Source organism: Haliotis cracherodii, unplaced genomic scaffold (assembly GCF_022045235.1).
Source record: "Haliotis cracherodii isolate W230 unplaced genomic scaffold, xgHalCrac1.p SCAF_12, whole genome shotgun sequence".
Taxonomy (NCBI): Eukaryota; Metazoa; Mollusca; class Gastropoda; order Lepetellida; family Haliotidae; genus Haliotis; species Haliotis cracherodii.
Genome location: NW_027266267.1, coordinates 38,324,600 through 38,349,414, shown reverse-complemented (window position 1 = coordinate 38,349,414; position 24,815 = coordinate 38,324,600). Strand labels below are relative to the sequence as shown.

Below are 24,815 nucleotides of genomic sequence, written 5' to 3'. Positions count from 1 at the left end.
AGAATGGAGATAAGCATACTGTATATTTAGTTCCCCGTAGATTTAACCACACCTAAATGTAATATACATTTGTACTTACCGATCGCGGTCGTTTCTAAATCAATAGTGTGTGTGTATGAGTTGGGTTTAACGCCTCTTTAAACAGTATTCCAGTTATATCACGGCGTGTCAGCTTAATGTGGGAGGAAAGCCCGAAGTGATGCAGGTCTCAGACGTTTACCACTTCGGTGAAACCAACGAGCACGGGTATGGTGCTGACAAACCTAGAAACATAATCGGGGCGAACTGGGATTTGAACCCACACTTATAGGTTTCTGGCGTGCCCAAGGGACGCAACTCTGCACAGCGAATCGCGGCGCCTTAGACGACAGGGCCATCCGTGCCCCCTAAATCAATATAAGTTGATATGTTCTACTTATCGAACGAAGAGATGGATGCAGAGCAAATTACAAACTCGTTAAATGAATATAAAGAAACAAAGAGTATGTCATAAACTTTTTTATTGAAGTAGAAAACTAACAATTAATTGTTGTTACATCAATAAAACGTCTACCTGGAACCTTACAACATACACGGGAACATATATGCTCACGGAGTGATTGACACAATAACTGAAGTAAAGGTTTATATATATGATATATTTATTGTGTAAGTGGAATAATGAATGCAGCGTTCTTAAAACTTTTTCAAATATTCTTCAGCCTATTAGATTTCGGTAAATAAACCCTGGTTATTACTTTTGTATATTATACATTTCTACAATATGCTGGTGTGATCTATATATATTTCAAAGGAACTATTTTAGAGTTAAGTTGAGGTTCATCTGTAAGCCGTTTTGTCTTATAATGTGTTTGTTGAACTATGATTTATTTACTGTTTACGCCACAACATCGCCCAGACTCGTCCTGATTCAGGATCAGGGTATGCTAGCAAGCGAACCTAACCGTCCGCACATTTTCATTGTCACCATACAAGCAACAAAGTACTGGAGACCTATTCTGACCTAGGTCGAGACGGAATTGCAATATTATCATGCTGATACCAAAATATGAACACGTGTGCGTTATCCGAATCTGTTTAATCTGGACAACACGCATCTCAGTTCTGTGTATCCAGATTATAAGTGTAAAATGTTAATGTAAGTTACTTTACAAGAGGAGTATTTCTCCAAGGGGAAAAGAGGAGTCTTGAGTCCAAAAGTCGAGGTACAAGTTGAGATTCATCAGTGATGGGAAGATTCAGATGACGTGCAGCACAGACACAAACACCAACAGAGCCACTGGAAGGAATGCTACCTGACCAGCACCGGATTTAGTTTCTGAAAATAAGAGTGTACTTATTATTAACTTATTATTAAAAAGTGTATTGTCACTGACTCTAGCTGCGACTACTACTACTACTACTACTACTACTACTACTACTACCACCTCTTCTACTACTAGGGGCGGTCGGGTAGCCTAGTGGTTAAAGCGTTAGCTCGTCACGCCGAAGACCCGGGTTCGATTCCCGACATGGGTACAATGTGTGAAGCCCATTTCTGGTGTCCCCCGCCGTGATATTGCTGGAATATTGCTAAAAGCGGCGTAAAACCACGCTCACTCACTCACTCACTCTTCTACTACTACTACTTCTACTAAGGTTTGTGGGGGGAGGGGCGGTCGGGTAGCCTAGTGGTTAAAGCGTTCGCTCGTCACGCCGAAGACCCGGGTTCGATTCTCGACATGGGTACAATGTGGGAAGCCCATTCTGGTGATATTGATATTGCTGGAATATTGCTAAAAGCGGCGTAAAACAACACTCACTCACTACTAGCGGGGCACGGGTGGCCCAGTCGTCTAAGGCGCCGCGATTCGCTGTGCAGAGTTGCGTCCCTTGGGCACGCCAGGAACCTATGACTGTGGGTTCAAATCCCGGTTCGTCCCGATTATGTTTCTATGTTTGTCAGCACCATACCCGTGCTCGTGGGATTCACCGAAGTGGTAAACGTCTGAAACCTGCATCACTTCGGGCTTTACTCCCACATTAAGCTGACACGCCGCGATATAACTGGAATACTGTTAAAAGCGGCGTTTTACCCAAGTCACTCATGTCACTCACTACAACTACTACTACTACTACTACTACTACTACTACAACAGTACTACTTCTTCTACTACTTACTAGTAGCCTAGTGGTTAAAGCGTTCGCTCGTCACGCCGAAGACCCGGGTTCGAATCCCGACATGGGTACAATGTGTGAAGCCCATTTCTGGTGTCCCCCGCCGTAATATTGCTGGAATATTGCTAAAAGCGGCGTAAAACCATACTCACTCACTCACTACTACTTACTACATCTTACTTACCACACTTTCCTCCAGTGTATCCTGCTGCGCATGTGCAGACAGAGAGTGCACACGTGCCCCCGTTCAGGCAGTCTCCGTTTGTGCTGCAGGCTTTGAAAAAAAGATAAAATAAAATTACATGACACAACTCAAAAGTTCGCTCAAATATAGTTTCACAAGACTTGCGCCCCATCAATTGTCATTCCCACCATCCCAATAACTATGCGAGAGTTCCCTCCCAGATATAAACCAATCACGGATATTGACCGTTGTCTTTTCGTATACGTAATAACCTCTTGGGGAGTTTAATTGTCCTTGTACATTTAAGACCCAATGAATTGAATACCAGATGAAGTGTGTTTCCAATACCAAGTGTTTCCAATGTTCCAAGTCCAGAATTAAGACGTATTTTGTATGCTTGAAAGAAATCGACACCCCAAATCTCCTGATCAGTAATCAGGCACTCTCACATTGGACCAACAACTGGTTGAAGATTGGTACCGCGTATATTTACTGGCCAGATATATTTTACGAGCGTTTCTTTAGACTGTCGCCAAACGCTTCCGAGCACAACACCAAGAAATAAATGTTCTTTCGGCGGTTCTTAAGACGGATAACATATAATTACCCCTCCCTCTTAACAAAGACCTCCCTCTAAGTAGTTTATCGTGTCATTTATGATATTTAAACATTTTATATCAAAGTTCTCATTGCAGCCAAAATATAATGTTTCTTTTTTCTTTCAAAAATTGCACATATTACTTGCTTGGCATCTCTTTCCTGTATACCCGGAGGTAACATTTGCACACATTACCTGCTTGGCATCTCTTTCCTGTATACCCGGAAGTAACATTTGTACACATTACCTGCCTGGTATCTCTTTCCTGTATACCCGGAAGTAACATTTGCACACATTCCCTGCTTGGCATCTCTTTCCTGTATACCCGGAAGTAACATTTGCACACATTACCTGCTTGGCATCTCTTTCCTGTATACCCGGAGGTAACATTTGCACACATTCCCTGCTTGGCATCTCTTTCCTGTATACCCGGAAGTAACATTTGCACACATTACCTGCTTGGCATCTCTTTCCTGTATACCCGGAAGTAACAATTGCACACATTCCCTGCTTGGCATCTCTTTCCTGTATACCCGGAAGTAACATTTGCACACATTACCTGCCTGGCATCTCTTTCCTGTATACCCAGAAGTAACATTTGCACACATTGCCTGCCTGGCATCTCTTTCCTGTATACCCGGAAGTAACATTTGCACACATTACCTGCTTGGCATCTCTTTCCTGCATACCCGGACGGACAGGTGCACGCCCCTACCCCTCCAGAAGCTGTGGTGTCGCAGGTTCCTCCGTTGCTGCAGGGATGCCCCGAGGAGCAGATGTCGCCAACAATGGCCGCTGGGGGCGCTACGGTTCCTGAATTTACAAAAAAGAGCATGTAAGATGGTTTATGAAGCGGGCTCCGGTTTTAGTTCATATAGACTATGTCACATCAGCAGTCAAGTAATTTTTACATAAATATTTTTTTAATGATTACAAGTACCATTTACTTTGTGTATATACGTTCCATCGTTACAGTAAATGTGCGGTCAATGAGGTAATGTTGTGTTGAAGATTATTGCGCGTATCACAGTGGGCTTTCACGATAATTCCGGCTTAGTACAAGCGCGCGCTCTCTGTTTCTGTCTCTCTCTGTGTCTCTCTGTCTCCCTCTTCCCCCCCCCCACTCCCCCCTAAACCCTCCCCCACCCCCCAACCCACCCCCCACACACACATACTCACCCCCTCACCCCTCCCCCACCCACTCTCTCTCCCATATATACACACACACTCACACATGTCGGTATCAGTATTAATACTTGTTTATGGTCCATGTCAAGTAAGTAACATTTGTCAACCTAAGTACTAAATGTTGTAGGTTGTATATACAGGAACATAGATTTACAACATCTTACTTACCACACTTTCCTCCTGTGTATCCTGCTGCGCATGTGCAGACACGGAGTGCACATGTGCCCCCGTTCAGGCAGTCAGTGTTTGTGGAGCATTCTGGAATATGATCGTAATATGGTTATTTCATGTAGAAATTTGCTGCTGCTGCTATTGTCGATACTACTACTGCTGCTACTGCTACTGCCACTGCTACTGCTATTCCTGGTACGTCTGCTACTAATGCTGCTACTACTGCTTCTGCTACAGCTGACACGGCTGCTGCTATAGCTACAGCTCTGTGCTGCTACTACTGCTACTACTGCTACTACTACTGCGAAAGTTGCTGTTACTGCTGCTACTACTACTACAACTGCTAATGCTGTTGTTACTGATGATACTGTTACTACTGCTATTGTTGCTGCTACTGATGACACTGCTGTTACTACTACCTCTACTACTGCTGTTGTTGCTGTTACTGTTGCTACTATTGCTATTACCATTAATGGTACTGCTACTGTTATAACTGCTACTTAAACAACTGCTAATGCTACTGCTGATACTACTACTACTAATGCTAGTACTACTGCTACTACTGGAGCTATATCAGGGCCGGTCGGGTAGCCTAGTGGTTAAAGCGTTCGCTCGTCACGCCGAAGACCCGGGTTCGATTCCCGACATGGGTACAATGTGTGAAGCCCATTTCTGCTGTCCCCCGCCGTGATATTGCTGATATAGTGCCAAAAGCGGCGTAAAATCAAACTCACTCACACTGGTGATATTTATCTACCACTAAAAGTACTACCAATACTACTAGTGGAGCCGCACCTAGCTGACATCTGTCACCGCTGTATCCTGTTGGGCATGTACAGGCTCCACTGGTACCCCTACCGTCGGGGTCGCATGTCCCACCGTTCACACAGTCGTGTTTCACAGAACAAATTGTCCCGTACGTCCCTCCTCCTGCTGCGATGCTCAACTCTGGCCAAAGTATAAACAAAACAGTTTGTGATCAAGTTTTATCATCCAAAACTGGCTCCCACAGGAGATATCGCTTGGGTGAGATCAAGCGATATCTATACTGTAGATATCGCTGCAATGAAATTGCGTCACAATGCTTTGCAGACCATTGTGACGTCATTGGTTACCATGAGGTCACAATCAAATGACATCACTAATGGCGCTGCTACTGAAGCTGTTAGCAGTACTTTTTACACTTAAGACACTGATTATTACTTTCTACAAACTGAAAAAGTTGGAAGAATGATGTTGGATGATAAATAAAATCTCACCCTCGTGTCTTTTGATATCAAATATATCAACACTGGTTGATAAAAAGTGGAAACAAATCCTCAGCTAGCCTCGGAGTTTTTGCTCTTATATCAACTCGCGTTGATATATTTCATATCAAAAGACACACGGGTGAGATTCTCTATATCTCATTGAAATCCATCCTCATCTTACGGTGACATTTTCTTAAAGACAGGTGGTAATGCATGACGTGACGTATCCACGACATGCCGATCAAACTGTACTAGTGGTAATGAACGACGTGAAGTATCCACGACATGCCGATCAAACTGTACTAGTGGTAATGCATGACGTGAAGTATCCACGACATGCCGATCAAACTGTACTAGTGGTAATGCATGACGTGACGTATCCACGACATGCCGATCAAACTGTACTAGTGGTAATGAACGACGTGAAGTATCCACGACATGCCGATCAAACTCTACTAGTGGTAATGCATGACGTGAAGTATCCACGACATGCCGATCAAACTGTACTAGTGGTAATGCATGACGTGAAGTATCCACGACATGCCGATCAAACTTTACTAGTGGTAATGCATGACGTGAAGTATCCACGACATGCCGATCAAACCCCACCCAAGGTTAATGAATGACGTGAAGTATCCACGACATGCCGATCAAACTGTACTAGTGGTAATGAATGATGTGAAGTATCCACGACATGCCGATCAAACTGTACTAGTGGTAATGCATGACGTGAAGTATCCACGACATGCCAATCAAACTGTACTAGTGGTAATGCATGACGTGAAGTATCCACGACATGCCGATCAAACTGTACTAGTGGTAATGAATGACGTGAAGTATTCACGACATGCCTACCACAACATTTCTTCGCAAAGCTCCAGCGCATCCAGAACTGCTCTACACGACTAGTCACAAAGACCAAAAGACGAGATCACATGACACCAATATTAAAGGACCTTCACTGGCTCAAGGTGGTAGACCATATCAGGTACAAGGTCTTCACATTGATCTTGAAATCAAGACTAGCATATATCAAGAACACGATTTGTGAGTATGAACCTAGAAGCAATCTGCGTTCAGGTGATAAAAAAATACTGTGCATACCCACGTCACGAACAGCCAGATTTGGTGATCGCTGCTTTGCACGAGCAGCTCCAATGTTGTGGAACAGCCCATCACTTGACATCAGAAGTTCCCAAGACCTGGGCCCACTTGCACAAAGCGATCTTAGCGCTACGACTATTGTAAGCCTATGTTAAAGTATGGGGGTTACGATCATCTTAGCGCTAAGATCGCTTTGAGAGCAGACCGAAAGCCTACCTCTTCAGGAACACTTGTTTGTAGTAGAACCCAATATGTGTTAGGGTTTAATGTCTTAATCTTAACTGGATACCATCGCTTAAGAAATGCTTAGTTGTTGTTATTAGGGCTCCAAGCCGAAAGGCTGGAAGCCCTATTGTAATCGGCCGATTTATTTATTTATTTATTTTTTATTATTATTATTATTATTATTATTATTATTATTATTATTATTATTATTATTATTATTATTATTATTCCGCCGAGCTTTGTACCAGAGCTAGCAAAGTAACCACCTGATCGATTTAGGTGAAATTTTGTATGTGTATGCGTATGTGTATGTGTATGTGTATGTGTTCTAGATACGTAAAAATTCCCAAGGCCGTAGGTTCAAAGACCAGGGGCAGATAACTGAAAAACAAGTAAAACAAGATTTTAGTACCAGAGCTAGAATAACAGCCACTGGCTCGATTTTGTTCAAATTTTGTATGCGTATCCAGATACTTAAGTACCAGATACCACACAAATTTCAAGGCCGTAGACCCAAAGACAAAGGGCAGATAACTGAAAAACAATAAAAAAAATTTATCAGCTATATTTGCCCTATTGCTTCGCAACCGCTTGTCCGATTACTTTCAAACTTTGTATGTGTCTGCTGCTGTATGTGCTTGACATGTTTTGTTCTTTGACTTTGGTCGTTGGTCACGTGGTTTGGCAGCAATATTGGATTCAAGGTTTTCAAAGTTTTTTTTGGATGTATGTCTTCTAACGCATACTTCTCTGAATCCACTGAAAGGAATGCATTCGTACTTTCTGAAAATTGTTTCCATACATAACACATCAAATTCTGTTAGCCGATTTTGAATATCTTTTATAGCGACGGACCAAACTAATACTTTAAAGGTCATATCTTGTAAGGTTTTCCACAGAAATTATTGAAAGTTTACATGAAGTTAGTGTGCCATATGTATCTTTTTGTTTGTTCTTGGTTGCATGCTGAAAGTAACACCGCTTGGTGGTAATATTTGATTAATATTTGGTACACCCACCGAACATGCCAATTTCGTGTGACGATTTCCGGTTACTATTTTCTAACGGAGTTGGTACAAGCAAACCCTTTGAGGATTTGAACATGTTCGAGGTCAGAAATAGGGTAAGATCAGACTAGGACACCCCGGCACAAGACAATTTCGTAACCGCGATACCCTGCAAGTGGTGCCTACATTTGACATATTTTGTACAATGGAACCCTTTGAGGATTCGAACATGGACGTTTGTGCGCAGTGTTACTTGGAGCCCGCCATTGCTGCTTGCAGCTTTAATTATTATTATTATTATTATTATTATTATTATTATTATTATTATTATTATTATTATTATTATTTTTTTAATTATTATTATAACAAGGAATCGCCACATGGTTCCGTAGGGGTAACGTATGTCAGCAAACCTTAGCAATATATTCCCGACCGTCACTCTTTATCTCTGTATATCTGTACCTTCTGGTAACGAATGGCGTCATCCCCATAAAACATGACTGTGCACATATGGTGTTAACATATATGATCACACCTATTCAATAACGCCCTGACCATCACTCCTTTCCTCCAGAGGTGAAGCATATCATCACACCTATTCAATAACGGCCTGACCGTCACTCCTTTCCTCCAGAGGTGAAGCATATCATCACGCCTATTCAATAACGCCCTGACCGTCACTCCTTTCCTCCAGAGGTGAAGCATATCATCACACCTATTCAATAACGCCCTGACCGTCACTCCTTTCTTCCACAGGTGAAGCATATCATCACACCTATTCAATAACGGCCTGACCGTCACTCCTTTCCTCTAGAGGAGAAGCATATCATCACACCTATTCAATAACGCCCTGACCGTCACTCCTTTCTTCCAGAGGTGAAGCATATCATCACACCTATTCAGTAACGCCCTGACCGTCACTCCTTTCCTCCAGAGGTGAAGCATATCATCACACCTATTCAATAACGCCCTGACCGTCACTCCTTTCCTCTAGAGGTGAAGCATATCATCACACCTATTCAATAACGCCCTGACCGTCACTCCTTTCCTCCAGGGGCGAAGCATATCATCATACCTATTCAATAACGCCCTGACCGTCACTCCTTTCTTCCAGAGGTGAAGCATATCATCACACCTATTCAATTACGCCCTGACCGTCACTCCTTTCTTCCAGAGGTGAAGCATATCATCACCCCTATTCAATAACGCCCTGACCGTAACACTGTTTTCCTATAGGTAAGGTGTATCATCAAACCTATACAAGACGGATCTGACGGACAAGACGGATCAATAACGACCTGACGGTCACCCTGTTTCTCTAATATATGTCATCATACTTATTCACTACGGACCTAACCGTCACACTGTTCCTCTGGTATATCTTCAAATATAACCCGGGGGCACGGGTGGCCCAGTCGTCTAAGGCGCCGCGATTCGCTGTGCAGAGTTGCGTCCCTTGGGCACGCCAGAAACCTATGATTGTGGGTTCGAATCCCGGTTCGCCCCGATTATGTTTCTAGGTTTGTCAGCACCATACCCGTGCTCGTGGGTTTCACCGAAGTGGTAAACGTCTGAGACCTGCATCACTTCGGGCTTTCCTCCCACATTAAGCTGACACGCCGCGATATAACTGGAATATTGTTAAAGGCGTCGTTAAACCCAACTCACTCACTCACTCAAATATAACCCAAACGGACCCGACCGTCACTCTATCACGCTTGAGGTAAAGTGTATGATCAAATATAAGCAAACATAATCGTCACGCTGTTTCTCAGAGGGAAAGTATATCATGAAATATATCCTATACAGACCTGATCCTATCTCTCTTCCTCTATTTTATCATCCAATGTAACCAATACGAACCTGATCCTGACTCTCTTCCTCTATTTTATCATCCAATGTAACCAATACGAACCTGATCCTGACTCTCTTCCTCTATTTTATCATCCAGTGTAACCAATACGAACCTGATCCTGACTCTCTTCCTCTATTTTACCATCCAATGTAACCAATACGAACCTGATCCTGACTCTCTTCCTCTATTTTATCATCCAATGTAACGTATACGGACTATCAATGTTTCTCTAGAGATAACATATATCATCACATGTGACCTACATGTATATGCCCCTGATGGTCACCCTGTATCCCTTGTGGTATCGAATGTTATCATATCTAACAAACACGGACCTGGTCATCAATATGTTTCCCTTGAGGTAAGGTCGTAAGATATGTCGACAAACTCACGAAGGCATGCCCGCCCCTCTACATCAGTGGTAACCTACGTGATCGATCTCGCAAGAGCATCGCCGTCACTCCGCGTGTCTCTTATCGTGACATGCTATACCACATTGGAAACTTGTGAACATATTTCCTCCTAATCAGTGATAATATTGGTATATCTTTACCACTCTATAAATGATAAATATTACATTTCTATCACAATATGGCTTGTACAATGCCATTGTACGTGAAAGGCATAGCGTTATTACAGGCATCAACCGATTTCAATATAAATGTCAACTACTGTAAACCTTATCAAAATATATGAAGCACAATTGAAGCACAAACTAACTCTATAATCTTTTCACGCTGTCTGGTTACCTTATTGCAATAACAGTGATGAAAGTCTTACCTGCAAACACACAACACAAGACATGGATGAAGGAGTTCATTCTCTGGAACCGGTTTGTGAGACAAGAGGGTAAAGGTGTTCGGTTGCACGATGTATTGACGACTTGTTGTAAACAGACTGAGAGCAGAATATATACAGACCTTTGAATCGATACTATTTGACATCTTAGCATCTCGGGTGTGGCCAATAGGAATGGGTCCTCACGCTTCGCTCGAGGGACTCTCACCACGCTACGCTACACCAAGGACAATGCCATGATCCTACTGGTGTGAGTAACCAGTAAACTAGAGTAAATGACTTCATCCTTGACATACGCTTCACTGAAGGGACAATACTATGATACTACTGGTGTAAGTAACCACTGAACTAGAGTTAATATGACTTTAACCCTTACATACGCTACACTGAAGGGGCAATGCCATGATCCTCCTGGTGTAAGTAACCACTGAACTAGTGTAAATATGACTTCACCCCTGACATACGCTTCACTAAAACAATACCATGATCCTACTGGTGTAAGTAACCACTGAAGTAGAGTTAATATGACTTTACCCCTTACATACGCTACACTGAAGGGGCAATGCTATGATCCTACTGGTGTAAGTAACCAGTAAACTAGAGTAAATGACTTCACCCCTGACATACGCTTCACTGAAGGGACAATACTATGATCCTACTGGTGTAAGTAACCACTGAACTAGAGTTAATATGACTTTAACCCTTACATACGCTACACTGAAGGGGCAATGCTATGATCCTACTGGTGTAAGTAACCAGTAAAGGAGAGTAATTGACTTAACCCCTTGCATACGTTTCTCTGAAGGGGCAATACCATGATCCTACTGGTGTAAGTAACCAGTAAACTAGAGTAAATGACTTCACCCCTGACATACGCTTCACTGAAGGGACAATACTATGATCCTACTGGTGTAAGTAACCAGTAAACTAGAGTTGATATGACTTTACCCCTTACTTACGCTACACTGAAGGGACAACACTATGAGCATACCAGGATCATGACATAACGAGGAACTGAATCGCGTTGCCCTTATGTTTCGTAGTAGTACATGTATATATTTCTCTGTATAAAAGAGGAATGGACATAAAAATTTAAAAGTCGATGGTCTAATTTTGGCGGATATATTTTCCTCAGTACACAGCGTTGCTTTACATGTGATTCTATGTGATAAACTTATCACATTATAAAGTTGATAACCTCATTAACAACATTTGTGTTCCATTTTGTTGGGACGGGTTATGACAGTATCGACAAAGTACACTATCTGAGCCTTGCATAACTTTTTATTTTTATAACGATAGATTAAGGCAGAATATCTTTTTTGTAAGTACAGAATCATAACACTTAACAGATGAATCAAACTTGGCATATAGCAAAACTATAATGGTTGGTGGATGTAATGGAGTTAGATCCTGCTATAAGGGTGGGTGTTCATGTTATACGAATGGCTGTTCCTGATATAAGGGTATGGATTTCTTCTGTTATAAGATTGCACGTACTTTGCTATTAGGAAGTAATCTATTGCAATGAGGGTGCCTGTTCCTGCTTTTAGGGTGGTAGTTCCTACTATAAGGGTTGGTGTTCTCTGCTGATTTACTGCTACAGGGATGGGTTTTCTGCTATACGTGTGGGAGCTATTCCTAAACACACACACCAGTGAAGATCCGGGGTCTTCAGGAACCCCTGCTTGCTGGCAACAGGCGACTGTGTTTGTCGTTAGAGGCTACTTATAATATCAATCAGTTGATTGCCTGGTTCAGACTCGATTATTTACAGACCGCCGTCATATAGCTGGAATATTGCTGAGTGCAATATTCTCGGTGGATGGCAACTTCTTTAATGATGGGCGTTGTCTGTGATAAAAGCGGTTGGCCCCAATGAGCGTTAACTGTCCTGACGTTCGAAACTCTTGTTAATTTTTTAACACATGCTATTCTAAGACATAGCTGAGGATACTAAATCAATAAGGTTAGACCAATATTGTGCTACTGATCTTTGTGTGTAAACTTATATGACCCATATTCGCTTGGCTGGGCCTTTTCTCCCACAGCTCTTTGTTTGTACATTGGGATGCGAGTACAAACATATCGACTTTGTAAGGCTCTTAACATATAACTGGTCAGATGTGCCACTGATGCAAACCTAGACAGATACCTGGTGAGGTGTGGCATTGTTGTCGCGAAATTAATCAATTATCATATATTAAATATCATGTAAACTGCCGAACAAGAGAAAATATACACCCATGTTTGATGGTGGTTAAACCATGAACAAACAAGAAAACGAGGAAAATGATACGGTATCATTGTTGTGTTTCGTAACTTAATTTGGCAGTATTTCGGGAAATAAATTTTGTAATCTCTCGGTCCAATAAAAAAATCAATTGCTTATTTCTTTTGCCCAGTGGTTTACTCACTCATCTTACACCAAATAAACAACATGCAGGCTGTAATTATTGTGGTACATTACAGCCATAACCAGGAACAGTATAAAAAAATCGATTTATGTCGCAAATGGCTTTCAGTATTCTGAATGTATCCTTTCGATTAGATGACAACAAGCACAACTTGAAATAAATATCGAAATATGCATGGATCCTGACACGGGTTTCGTAAGGTCAGTATGAAATACATCCGAAGGTAAGACTTTCTTTATTACCAGTTATTTCTTAATCCTTTTGAGTGCCCCTTTATAACAATGCTTTGATCAATACCGTCGTCTTAGAAAACTATAATTGTCGAATGACGTCATAATCTTAAGCAAAGACGTCGTTTCTGGTGTTACGTCAGTTTGAACTTACGTAACAATAAGATTCAAATGACGTCAACAATGCCTCCCAGAAGATGGAAACAATACACTGGTGCGCGTGAAGTGATATTTGCATCAGTGCAAATTCGATTGTTTGAACTTTGTAACTATATGGGTAATAATTAGGAGATTAACCTACTTTTAAATATGATGTTGTCCCACTGTACATATACCTCAGACGCGTTGGGTTCCAAACTAACTTAAATTCTTCCATGACGGCCTGAGCGCTTTGGAAACTGTGCTCTCTTGCGCTGTACACATGGATACAATGGTTCGCGTTCTTAGAACATTCCGAAAATGGGTCACGGATAGTTTTGACCAGTTCTAAATAAGGATTCAAAACACATAGTTTTTCCAAAACAAGTTGACAAATAACCCTCCAAACTGAGACCCAAGATATACGTTTTCATTCCATTGCAACTTGGTGCATATTTTCATTGTTTTGACTCAATAAGTCATTTCTCGGATATTGACTCAACATGCCATCTTTGGGAAATCAGCGCAATAATTAAGTCAATTCTTGGAAATCGAACATACTAGTATATCGAACATCTCAAACTGTAGGGGTAACAGTTCGTAGAAATAATGAAACAAATGCCAGACAAATGTATTTCTCCAACAAACTTTAATCGAAAACATGCTACCCCTTATTTTAAATGTGTACGTCTTTTTTGTTAGCAATTACCCAGAGTAAATGATGCAAATTCAAAATAAATGGCTCTCCACTCCGGAAATTTCTAGATTCTGAATCAGAAGGCCCGTATACCCGATCTACGCCAAACATGTGTTATCACTGACATTGCCGTCAGAACCGAGTTGCAGTGCCAGCTCAAGGGCTGCATCATTCAGTGTAGACAGCACACAGGATTAGGTGCCCCACGATGTGGTCTCCAAACTCCAATGTATTTATGGACAGCACAAAATATTCATAGATTAAAGATATTCGTCGTAACCGTTGATATTAATTTGACTGAAGGATTGATTAGAAAATATTTATTGACAATAGCCTTACTTACAATAGTTCATGGATTGATATTCAAAAAACCCAATATGATTGTCTCATAATGATCAGTGTTGATTGTGAACAAATGGTTGCAGATGGTAGTTATTTGTTACCAAGATGGTGAAGGTTATGTCGTTTACCATTCGGAAGCAGTTTGATTATGTTTATTCCAATGACCACACACATATTTTGTCCATTGTCGCAGCTGTGTTTCTTCTCGTGCTTACAGTCGATTTTGATGCTCACGTTGTTGAGGTCATGGTGAATGCGGAAGGGAGTGAAGTATACACTAGTTCAGAGAACTGGTGGCTCCTGCTCTATGGGTGGATGCTACTCCTTTAAGGGTTAACGTTCCTGCCATAAGGGTGGGTGATGCCTGCTAAAAGGTTGGGTGGTCCCGCAGCAAGTGTGTGGTCCTGCCAGAAGCATGCAATGTCCTGTTATAAAGGGTGATGTTCATCAGGGTTGGTGTTCCAGCTACATGGGTGGGAGTTCCTGCTATAAGATTAGGAATACTGGTTATATTATAAACGTGGGAGGTCACAATAGGAGGATGGAATGCAGAACAGAATCATTGAGCAAAAATCTCACACTGAGATCTCTGCTTGGCTCGGCCTTTTTGCGCCTAAACTATTTACCTATATTTAATTTGAGCTAGTATAAAACTATCGACTTCTTTGTAAGTCTGATGTGAGCACCAAAGCCTACAGCTAATTAGCTCAGTCACGGTTCATGTCGCGTCACACAGCATATTATATGATTAATGAAATTAACATGTCAGTTGAGTGTGTTTGTTTGTTTTTTAACGCCGATCTCAGCTATATGACGTCTGGTTGAGAGACAGGAATAATATCAATTATTGATTTCTGTCGCAAATTGCTTTCAGAGTTTTCATTGTACTCTTTCAGTTAGACGAAAACAGATGACATTTGAAAACCTTTGAAACGTCTATATAGTCTTTCGTTTGACTAAATGATGACAAACCACAGACAAAACTTGTCAACTTCTATCAGCATTAACATGTAGAAGCATCGTGGTTCGCATGGTGTCTATGGTCTCTAGGTTGCAAGGAGAATGAGTTGTTTTCCCAGATGTATTCCCACAGGTGCAATGTATCATCAGTAACTGTTGTTTCATTCAAAGAAACACGTATTCTCCTTAAGCGACATCCATGGATTTCGTGTTTTGGTGTAAAATGTACATATTTAAATAGGATTCAAATTCTGCTAATAAATCCTTATAAAAAGCCTACACATTTTGAATCAGTTCGCCTATGTGCTGAAGGTTCTGTATAGCAAGGGGAACATCATTTGTGAGTGCACAACTAAAAAATATGATGCAGCTAAAGATACGCATGATAATTTATCCATGCATTATACATGACACTATAAGAAGGATAACAATGTGTTGCCGCACCTAGCTCTGCGTTCCGTGTCGAAATAGGTCCCAGCCTGTATACCTTCGTAAGAGATGATAAAGAAGACCAGACATACTATGACGATAGAGTGGCGTTTCACAAAGCCCTGGTGTCTTTTATGTTTCTCTCTTGTATTCTGTCGGGACGGTCGGGTAGCCTAGTGGTTAAAGCGTTCGCTCTTCACGCCGAAGACCCGGGTTCGATTCCCGACATGGGTACAATGTTTGAAGCCCATTTCTGGTGTCCCCCGCCGTGATATTGCTGGAATATTGCTAAAAGCGGCGTAAAACCATACTCACTCACTCACTCTTGTATTCTGTCACTGGGTCACTGGGTCAGCCTCTATTATTTATAGCCATGGTAGAGCTGTCATGTTGTCAAGTGCAACTTGATTGTTCTGTAGACAAGGTACATCCTTCATATCACACGGTTCTTCCTAAAATAATATCCAACAACAAATATCAGTCTCAGCGATGATCTTTTTTACTTGTTCACTACCCATGTATTCGTTTCCAATGATATTGATGTGTTTTTGTGGTGTGGTGCTATAACGGTATGGGTTCCTCCTATAATGGTCTGAGCAGCTATTATGGTGTGAGCTCCTGCTATAAAGGTGTAAGCTCCTGCTATAATGGTGTAAGCTCCTGCTATAATGGTGTAAGCTCCTGCTATAATGGTGTGAGCTCCGGCTATACTGGTGTGAGCTGCTGCTATAATGTTGTAAGCTTCTGCTTTAATGGTGTAAGCTCCTGCTATAAAGGTGTGAGCTGCTGCTATAATGTTGTAAGTTTCTGCTATAAAGGTGTGAGCTGCTGCTATAATGATGGGAGCTCCTACTATAATGGAGTGAGCTCCTATTATAATGGTGTAAGGTTCTGCTATAATGGTGTGGGTTCCTGCTATAATGGAGTGAGCTCCTGCAATAATGGTGTAAGGTTCTGCTATAATGGTGTGAGCTCCTGCTATAATGGTGTGAGCTCCTGCTATAATGGTGTGAGCTCATACAATAATGGTGTGGGTTCCTACAATAATGGTGTGGGTTCCTGCTATAATGGTGTGAGCTCCTGCTATAATGGTGTGAGCTCCTGCTATAATGGTGTGATCTCCTGCTATAATGGTGCGTGCTACTGCTATAATGGTGTAAAGTCCTGCTATGATGATGGGAGCTCCTACTATAATGGAGTGAGCTCCTGCTATAATGGTTTGAGGTTCTGCTATAATGGTGTGGGTTCCTGTTATAATGGTGTGAGCTCCTGCTATAATTGTGTGACCTCCTGCTATAATGGTGTGATCTCCTGCTATAATGGTGCGTGCTACTGCTATAATGGTGTAAGGTTCTGCTATAATGGTGTGGGTTTCTGCTATAATGGTCTGAGCTCCTGCTATAATGGTGTGAGCTCCTGCTATAATGGTGTGATCTCCTGCTATAATGGTTCGTGCTACTGCTATAATGGTGTAAGTTTCTGCTATAATGGTGTGAGCTGGTGCTATAATGGTGTGAGCTCCTGCTATAATGATGTGGGTTCCTGCTATAATGATGGGAGCTCCTGCTATAATGGTGTGATCTCCTGCTATAATGGCGCGCTACTGCTATAATGGTGTGAGCTCCTGCTATAATGGTGTGAGTTCCTGCTATAATGATGGGAGCTCCTACTATAATGGTGTGATCTCCTGCTATAATGGTGTGAGCTACTGCTATAATGGTGTAAGGTCCTGCTATAATGATGGGAGCTCCTACTATAATGGTGTGGTCTCCTGCTATAATGGAGTGAGCTCCTGCTATAATGGTGTGGGTTCCTGCTACAATGATGTGTGCTTCTGCTATAATGGTTTGAAGTTCTGCTATAATGGTGTAAGGTCCTGCTATAATGGTTTGAGCTCCTGCTATAGTTGTGTCAGCTCATGCTATAGTTGTGTGAGCTCCTGCTATGATGGCGTGTGCTCCTGCTATAGTTGTGTGTGCTCCTGCTATAGTTGTGTGAGCTCCTGCTATGATGGCGTGTGCTCCTGCTATGGTTGTGTGTGCTCCTGCTATAGTTGTGTGAGCTCCTGCTATGATGGCGTGTGCTCCTGCTATGGTTGTGTGTGCTCCTGCTATAGTTGTGTGAGCTCCTGCTATGATGGCGTGTGCTCCTGCTATGGTTGTGTGTGCTCCTGCTATGGTTGTGTGTGCTCCTGCTATAGTTGTGTGAGCTCCTGCTATAATAGTGTGAGCTCCTGCTATACTTTTTTGAACTCATGCTGTAATGGTGTAAGCTTCAGCTATAATGGTCTGAATTCCTGCCAAAATGGTGTTAGCTGCTTCTATAATCGCGTTAGCTACTGCTTTAATGGTGTGTGCTCCTGCTATAATCGTGTGAGCTCCGGCTATAATGATTTGAAGTTCTGCTATAATTATGTGAGCTTCTGCTATAATGCTGTGAACTCCTGCTATAATTGTGTGAGATTTTGCAATAATGGCGTTAGCTTCTGCTATAATGGCGTGAGCTCTTGCTATAATGGTGTGTGTTCCTGCTATAATGGTGTGAGCTCCTGCTATTATGGTGTGGGTTCCTGCTATAATGGTTTGTGTTCCTGCTTTAATTGTGTGAGCTCCTGCTATAATGGTGTTTGTTCCTACTATAATGGTGTGAGCTCCTGCTATAATGTTGTGGGTTCCTGCTATAATGGTGTGAGCTCCTGCTATAATTGTGTGAGCTCCTGCTATAATGGTGTGTGTTCCTGCTATAATGGTGTGAGCTCCTGCTATAATGTTGTGGGTTCCTGCTATAATGGTGTGAGCTCCTGCTATAATGGTGTGAGCTCCTGCTATAATTGTGTGAGCTCCTGCTATAATGGTGTGAGCTCCTGCTATAATGGTGTGAGCTCCTGCTATAATGTTGTGGGTTCCTGCTATAATGTTGTGGGTTCCTGCTATAATGGTGTGAGCTCCTGCTATAATGGTGTGTGTTCCTGCTATAATGGTGTGATCTCCTGCTATAATGGTGTGGGTTCCTGCTATAATTGTGTGAGCTCCTGCTATAATGGTGTGGGTTCCTGCTATAATGGTGTGGGTTCCTGCTATAATGGTGTGAGCTCCTGCTATAATGGTGTGTGTTCCTGCTATAATTGTGTGAGCTCCTGCTATAATGGTTTGAAGTTCTGCTATAATGATGTGAGCTCCTGCTATAATTGAGTGAGCTTCTGCTATAATGGTGTGAGCTCCTGCTACAATGATGTGAGCTCCTGCTACAATGGTGTTAGCTCCTGCTATAATTGTGTAAGCTTCAGATATAATGGTCTGAACTCCTGCTATAATGGTGTGAGCTCCTATGTCACGGTGGGACCTCCTGCTACAATGGCGAGAGCGCCAGATTTAGGAGATTCTGATATAATAGTGGGAGTTTCTAATTTAATTTTGGGAGGTTTTCAAATAATGGTGGGAGATTCTGATATGATGGTTGGAGGTTCTGATATAATGGTGGGGGATTCTGATTTGGTGGTTGGAGTTTCTGATATGATGGTGGGAGCTCCTGCTACACTATCGGGAGATTCTGATGTAATGGTCGGAGGTTCTCAAATAAAGGGGGGAGCTTCTGATGTAATGGTCGGAGTTTCTGATGTAATGGTCGGAGTTTCTGATGTAATGGTGGGACCTGCCGATTTAAAGGTGGGAGCTACTGTTATAAGGAACCCAGTGATGTAGGATGATGACTTCTTCCAGACAGACGTCACACTTGAATTGCTCTACCGTCACCCTACATTTGTCAGTGGGGCGACAAGTAAACTTGGTAATTATCTAAACAATAAGCAGCAAAAAAAATTTCCATAATGATAAAAATAATATTTACTGAAGGCCACTTTACAATTCCATCAATATCATGAGCATATGTTGATGAATCAATGTCACATAAACAAGTATGCGTATTCTGCCCTTTAGGCACCCGTCACAAACACAAACGTGAGGCCAGCGTTCGTGTGGCACTCTATCAAAATCTTCGTAAAATGGGCATGCTCAGTAGTTGTACCTCAACGGATGTGAAATATAGACACCAAAGCCTGGAGCTGGATTATTGCAGGACTTGAAATTTGGAAACATTAATATTGGAAAGTCATCCATCCTATAATTTGGTAACTCGGTATCGACTTAAGCGTAGTTATTGCTCTTTGTTATGTATAATAATTGATTAGGAACAAAGTCTACAAGAGTTAAGTCGTCCAAACGTCGTCTTCTTTTAAGTTTGCCGGACCAAAACAAAAATGAAAAAAGATTGTGGGACAAGATATAAAACACTCGTAGTCTCAACACATTATGTTAATTGGACGTGTTTCTAACCACGGATGTCGTATGATTACGAGAACATAATACAGGACTGTTGGACCAAGTGTAAAGTTAGTTGTTTATATTATCACCATGGTATTATTGACCTCGGCATAGATATTGTTGTGTCTAAGAAATCCATGTAAATAATTGATGAGGAACAACGACATATGAGTACAAGTGTTATATTGTCCAAATTTGTTCTTCTTAGATTTTGGCCCAAAACATAAGAAGAATGTGAGAAGAGACATAAGACATTTCTAAAAAAAACATATTCAGTTAATTGAACATTTAATAAACAAATGTTTGAATTGTACATATAGTACATGCTTCATGGCCATCGATTTGATTAATCAAGCGATTCATAATTTGTCACATCATCGTTGGCGCTGAGGTAGATATTCCCAGTGTGTATAATCCTAGCGGTTTTTTTGTCACACGATTTTACTTGTGTATCATCACAGTATTTTGCTGTTGGAATGTGTATTTAAAGTACCCTTGGCGCTGCAGTATATAGTAATATTACCGTGGCACTGAAACATATGGTGCCGACGTATATCGTCTCAGTTTCTTTGTGTTGAGATATATCATCACAGTTCTTGATACTGAAATAAATCACCACAATGACATTGCTTTTAGAGTTCATATTTTTCGCCTCAGTGTTCAAGATGCAGAAACATGACATCACATTTGTTTGATTTCGTTAGTATCCCATCACAGTATTCTTCTAGGAGAAGTATTGCAACACGGTCTTCTAGGTGTTTATTGGGAATGCATTCACAGAAATGGATTATTAGAGTATGCAATATCTGCTCTAAGGGTGTGCGTTTTCTACTATTAGTATGGGTGAAATCTGTTATAAGAGTTGCTTCTTCCAAATGTTAATCCCTGTTTATAAACTGAAGTTTGTTTGAAATTCTTTGCAAGACCACGTCTTGTATTGTTTTTGAATATTGTTTTTCTCCCACAATATCAAGCGAAGTATACTTATTTTCACTTTTGTACTGCTTGTACTAGTCCGGACTGATGCCTATTTATAGTGCTAGTCCACTGAGATACCATGCCGCAGTTTAACATGAATACCCCATTCAGACACATTATACTGACTCCGAGCCGACCAGTCCTTGTTTTGGCCCCTTAATGCCGAGCCCCAGACAGGGTATCAACAAGTACCAGCTATTAACGTCTTTTGGTGTAACGCGGCCGGGGATCAAACCCCGGACCTTCCGCTCTCCGGAGGCGGTCTTAATTATCTTGATTGAGCGATCTAGCAAATGTAATAATTATAAAAAAGCCAAAGGAATGTGCCACTGCACAAAGATCAGTATGACTTTATATGATTGTGTCACAATATAAACAACCACCTTATTACAGTTTGCTCCCGATCCACTGTCTACAGCAAACACTTGAAATAGAATCACGTGATTAGAATAGAAACTAATGTGATTACTAACTAACGAAAACAATTGCATAAGTCCTCATAATCATACAGTGCACACAAGTCTTTCCTGCAATTAGAGGTATTACTTCTAAAAATTACAATAATTGCAAAGTGCCTTTTCAATAAATATATATTTTGCTTGAGTATGACTTTTCATATATACCATCTTTTATCGTCTTTTGGTATGACGCGGCCAGGGATCGAACCCCGACCTCCCAATCTCCGGCTGGACGCTCTACCAAAAGACCACGGAGGCGGTCCTGTACTTCATAGAATGTATTTAGGATAATGTCTGATATGTGAAACAGAAATATAGTGGTTTATTAAATCTTTGCTTATCCAGTAATCCAACTGTGGTACATTTGACATTTTCTATCATAAAAGGGAGTTCCATTTTCAGGTTTCGAGTCTGAAATATTTCCAACGTGCAGATATTTCTTATGATTATAGGAATGTTTTTGTTGCTTTTAGTTACATTTTAACTCACTTACTCAATCACGCTCACTTCTCCTTGATGCTTTTAATAACATCCTCCTATATAATGGTGTCATTCAAGACAAGCATACAATAAGGTATAACGGGTATAGCACTGTAAACAAAAAACCTGACTTTGCTACTGTTTGTTAGCTCTTAAAGCACTAGAATGGATAGACGAGGTGATTTTACGATTGCTCAACCCTTACTGTGTTGTGTGAAAATATGTCTCCTGGAGAGCCACCGTTAACATCCAAAATTACATCATATATATATATATATATATATATATATATATATACATATATATACGTGCACACGATATACTCCATAAGTTTGCGGTTGAGAATATATTTCTTATGAAGTCCGTGCCCATCTTTGTCAGGTACCATTTATCGTACAACGAGTTATTTCAAAAGGTATCTATCAACAACGAATTGCTAGATCAATGGTACCATGACAGGCGCGAGTGTAGTAATCTGTTTCTTAGACGCCCTAAAATCTCACCATTTTTGCATCGAATGCATATTCTCATGATCAGAATGGCGCATAAATACATAACACATACGTCATATGTGACGTCATCCAACCTACTGCTTAATATCCATACCTATCCATACCCAGTTTGATCTGTATATTATGAAGCCGATGATGATGATTATGCAAACTAGACAATAGCAAAGAACATTTATTAACACTCTAAAATCATAAGGTTTCGACAAATTTGTAGGTAAATTCGACCGAAGCGCGAGTACAATCAGGAAAAGTCCGTCATAAATTGACTTTAGGTCATCCCCATTGGAGTAGACTGAACATTGATTTTGTTTGAACAAAATTTGTTTTTCCTGAGCATTTATCAATGGAAACAGAACTGCAAAAAAAACTTTATATAGTCTTTATTCATACCATCTAAGTTGAAGTTTAGAGCTAGATTTACATCGTAAATATACTGAACAGCATTGAAAACGCACCACCATGAAATAGATGTATTTTTATCCGGGCTTAAGTCATATGAAAATATATTAGTGAATGAGTAATATACGACGTTCTGGACGAAGCATGAAGAAGAACAGCTCGTCAAAACACATTCCTAATTTTTTGTGAGCGAAATCGCCAAAACGCAACAAATTGCGTGCATATCATGGAAAATGTGTTTTGTTTCACGGGAAGCACGTAGAATAGGGCTATAAAAGACATATTTTAAAAGCCACATCACTTGTTGCTGCAGACGTTAAAGGGTACTGACACAAGAAATGCCAAGATTAACAGCAGAGGAACGTGAACGTGCCTTGGGCATGCTTCAAGTTGGTACGTCAAGTAGAGTCGTCGGGGAGTGTCGTGGTGTGGGGCGGCATCAGTCATAACCATCGAAGAGAGCTCCATGTTTATAGTGGAAGAGTTAATGCTCTTTACTACAGGAATAACATAATGGCAAATCACGTCATCCCATTCTTTCATCAGCACCAGGATATGCACACCTTCCAGCAAGATAATGCAAGAACGCACACAGAAAGTGTTTCAACACCGTACCTAGCGAACAATAATGGCCAGCCCTGTCACCAGATCTATCGCCAATTGAATATTTATGGGATTACCTGGGTCAACGCCTCTCACCTCGTCCGCAAGTGCAGAACCTGAGAGAACTTGAAGATACACTACGTCATGAGTGGAATGCCCCAGAACACTATCCGTAGACTTATTCGATCAATGAGATGACGTTGCATGGCCTGTGTTGCTGTCAATGGCGGACATACCAGATATTGTCTTTTCATTTTAACCCTATGTGTCTTCCTTACACTGATGACGTAGATGTAATTACTGTGTGGTATTCCTAATTCCTTTGTCGTCTTTCTTAATAATCCGTCTATGTCTGCTCTAATCAAAATCGGTCATTGCTCAAGTTGTTTTTGTAATATTTCAAGATTTATTGCTGGTGCGTTTTCAATGCTGTTAAGTATATAATGGTCGCATACCTGACATGGATCCTTCACTCCTGGTTCTGTTCGTTTGAGGGGGCACGGGTGGCTCAGTCGTCTAAGGCGCCACGATTCGCTGTGCAGAGTTGCGTCCCTTGGGCACGCCAGGAACCTATGCTTGTGGGTTCGAATCCCGGTTCAACCCGATTATGTTTCTAGATTTGTGCTCGTGAGTTTCACCGAAGTTGTAAACGTCTGAGAACTGCACCACTTCGTGCTTTCCTCACACATTTAACTGACACGCAGTGATGTAACTGGAATACTGTTAAAAGCGACCTTAAACCCAACTCACTCACTCACTCTGTTCATTTGCTTGTTGAATGCTGCACTCAGTAATATTACAGTTATATGACGGGGTTCTGTAAATAACCGAGTGATTGACATAATGGACATCACTCATATAATGGGATACGATGACATGTATAATATGAACACCAGATCCTTTAGTCGCCCCTAACGACAATCATTGGTTGCTGGAGACAAAGTTTAACCTAGATCTTCACGGGTTGCATGCAAGGGGTAATTTTAATGACACAGCTCATTCAATACGGATTGATGTTTGACAATACACATTCGTTTTGATGAATGAAAATGTTGTTAAAAATGTCATCTTGAACACTTTTCCTCAAGCTGTATTGTTCTGAACAAATAATGAAGATATTTCTGACGATCACGATCACGATCTGATACACGAAATAAAAAAGATATAGCACCAAACCAAATTAGGGACAATTTTACTGGCATGCTAAATACATCAATCAGACTCAATGTATCAATAATCACCTACCAATCTCCACCTGTGAGTCAAACCATCTTCACAACTTCATCTCTGCACCAGTACAATCTACATCCATCAAA

The 24,815-nt window shown here is 41.2% G+C and overlaps 2 protein-coding genes across 2 annotated transcripts; both read right to left on the bottom strand.

Annotated features, from left to right (window-relative positions):
• Positions 1-1,238: 1,238 nt before the first annotated feature.
• On the bottom strand, positions 1,239-10,559 carry LOC139457868 (notch homolog 2 N-terminal-like protein A). Its single transcript, XM_071239217.1, has 6 exons — positions 10,520-10,559; positions 5,094-5,246; positions 4,296-4,385; positions 3,603-3,752; positions 2,342-2,431; positions 1,239-1,318 (listed from the first exon to the last, which is right to left on the bottom strand). Exons 1-6 carry the CDS (start codon positions 10,557-10,559, stop codon positions 1,239-1,241), a joined length of 603 nt encoding a protein of 200 aa, XP_071095318.1.
• A 7,443-nt stretch (positions 10,560-18,002) lies between these two features.
• Positions 18,003-23,364, bottom strand: LOC139457361 (autotransporter adhesin UpaG-like). Its single transcript, XM_071238766.1, has 2 exons — positions 23,270-23,364; positions 18,003-19,098 (listed from the first exon to the last, which is right to left on the bottom strand). Exons 1-2 carry the CDS (start codon positions 23,362-23,364, stop codon positions 18,003-18,005), a joined length of 1,191 nt encoding a protein of 396 aa, XP_071094867.1.
• Between the last annotated feature and the right edge of the window lie 1,451 nt (positions 23,365-24,815).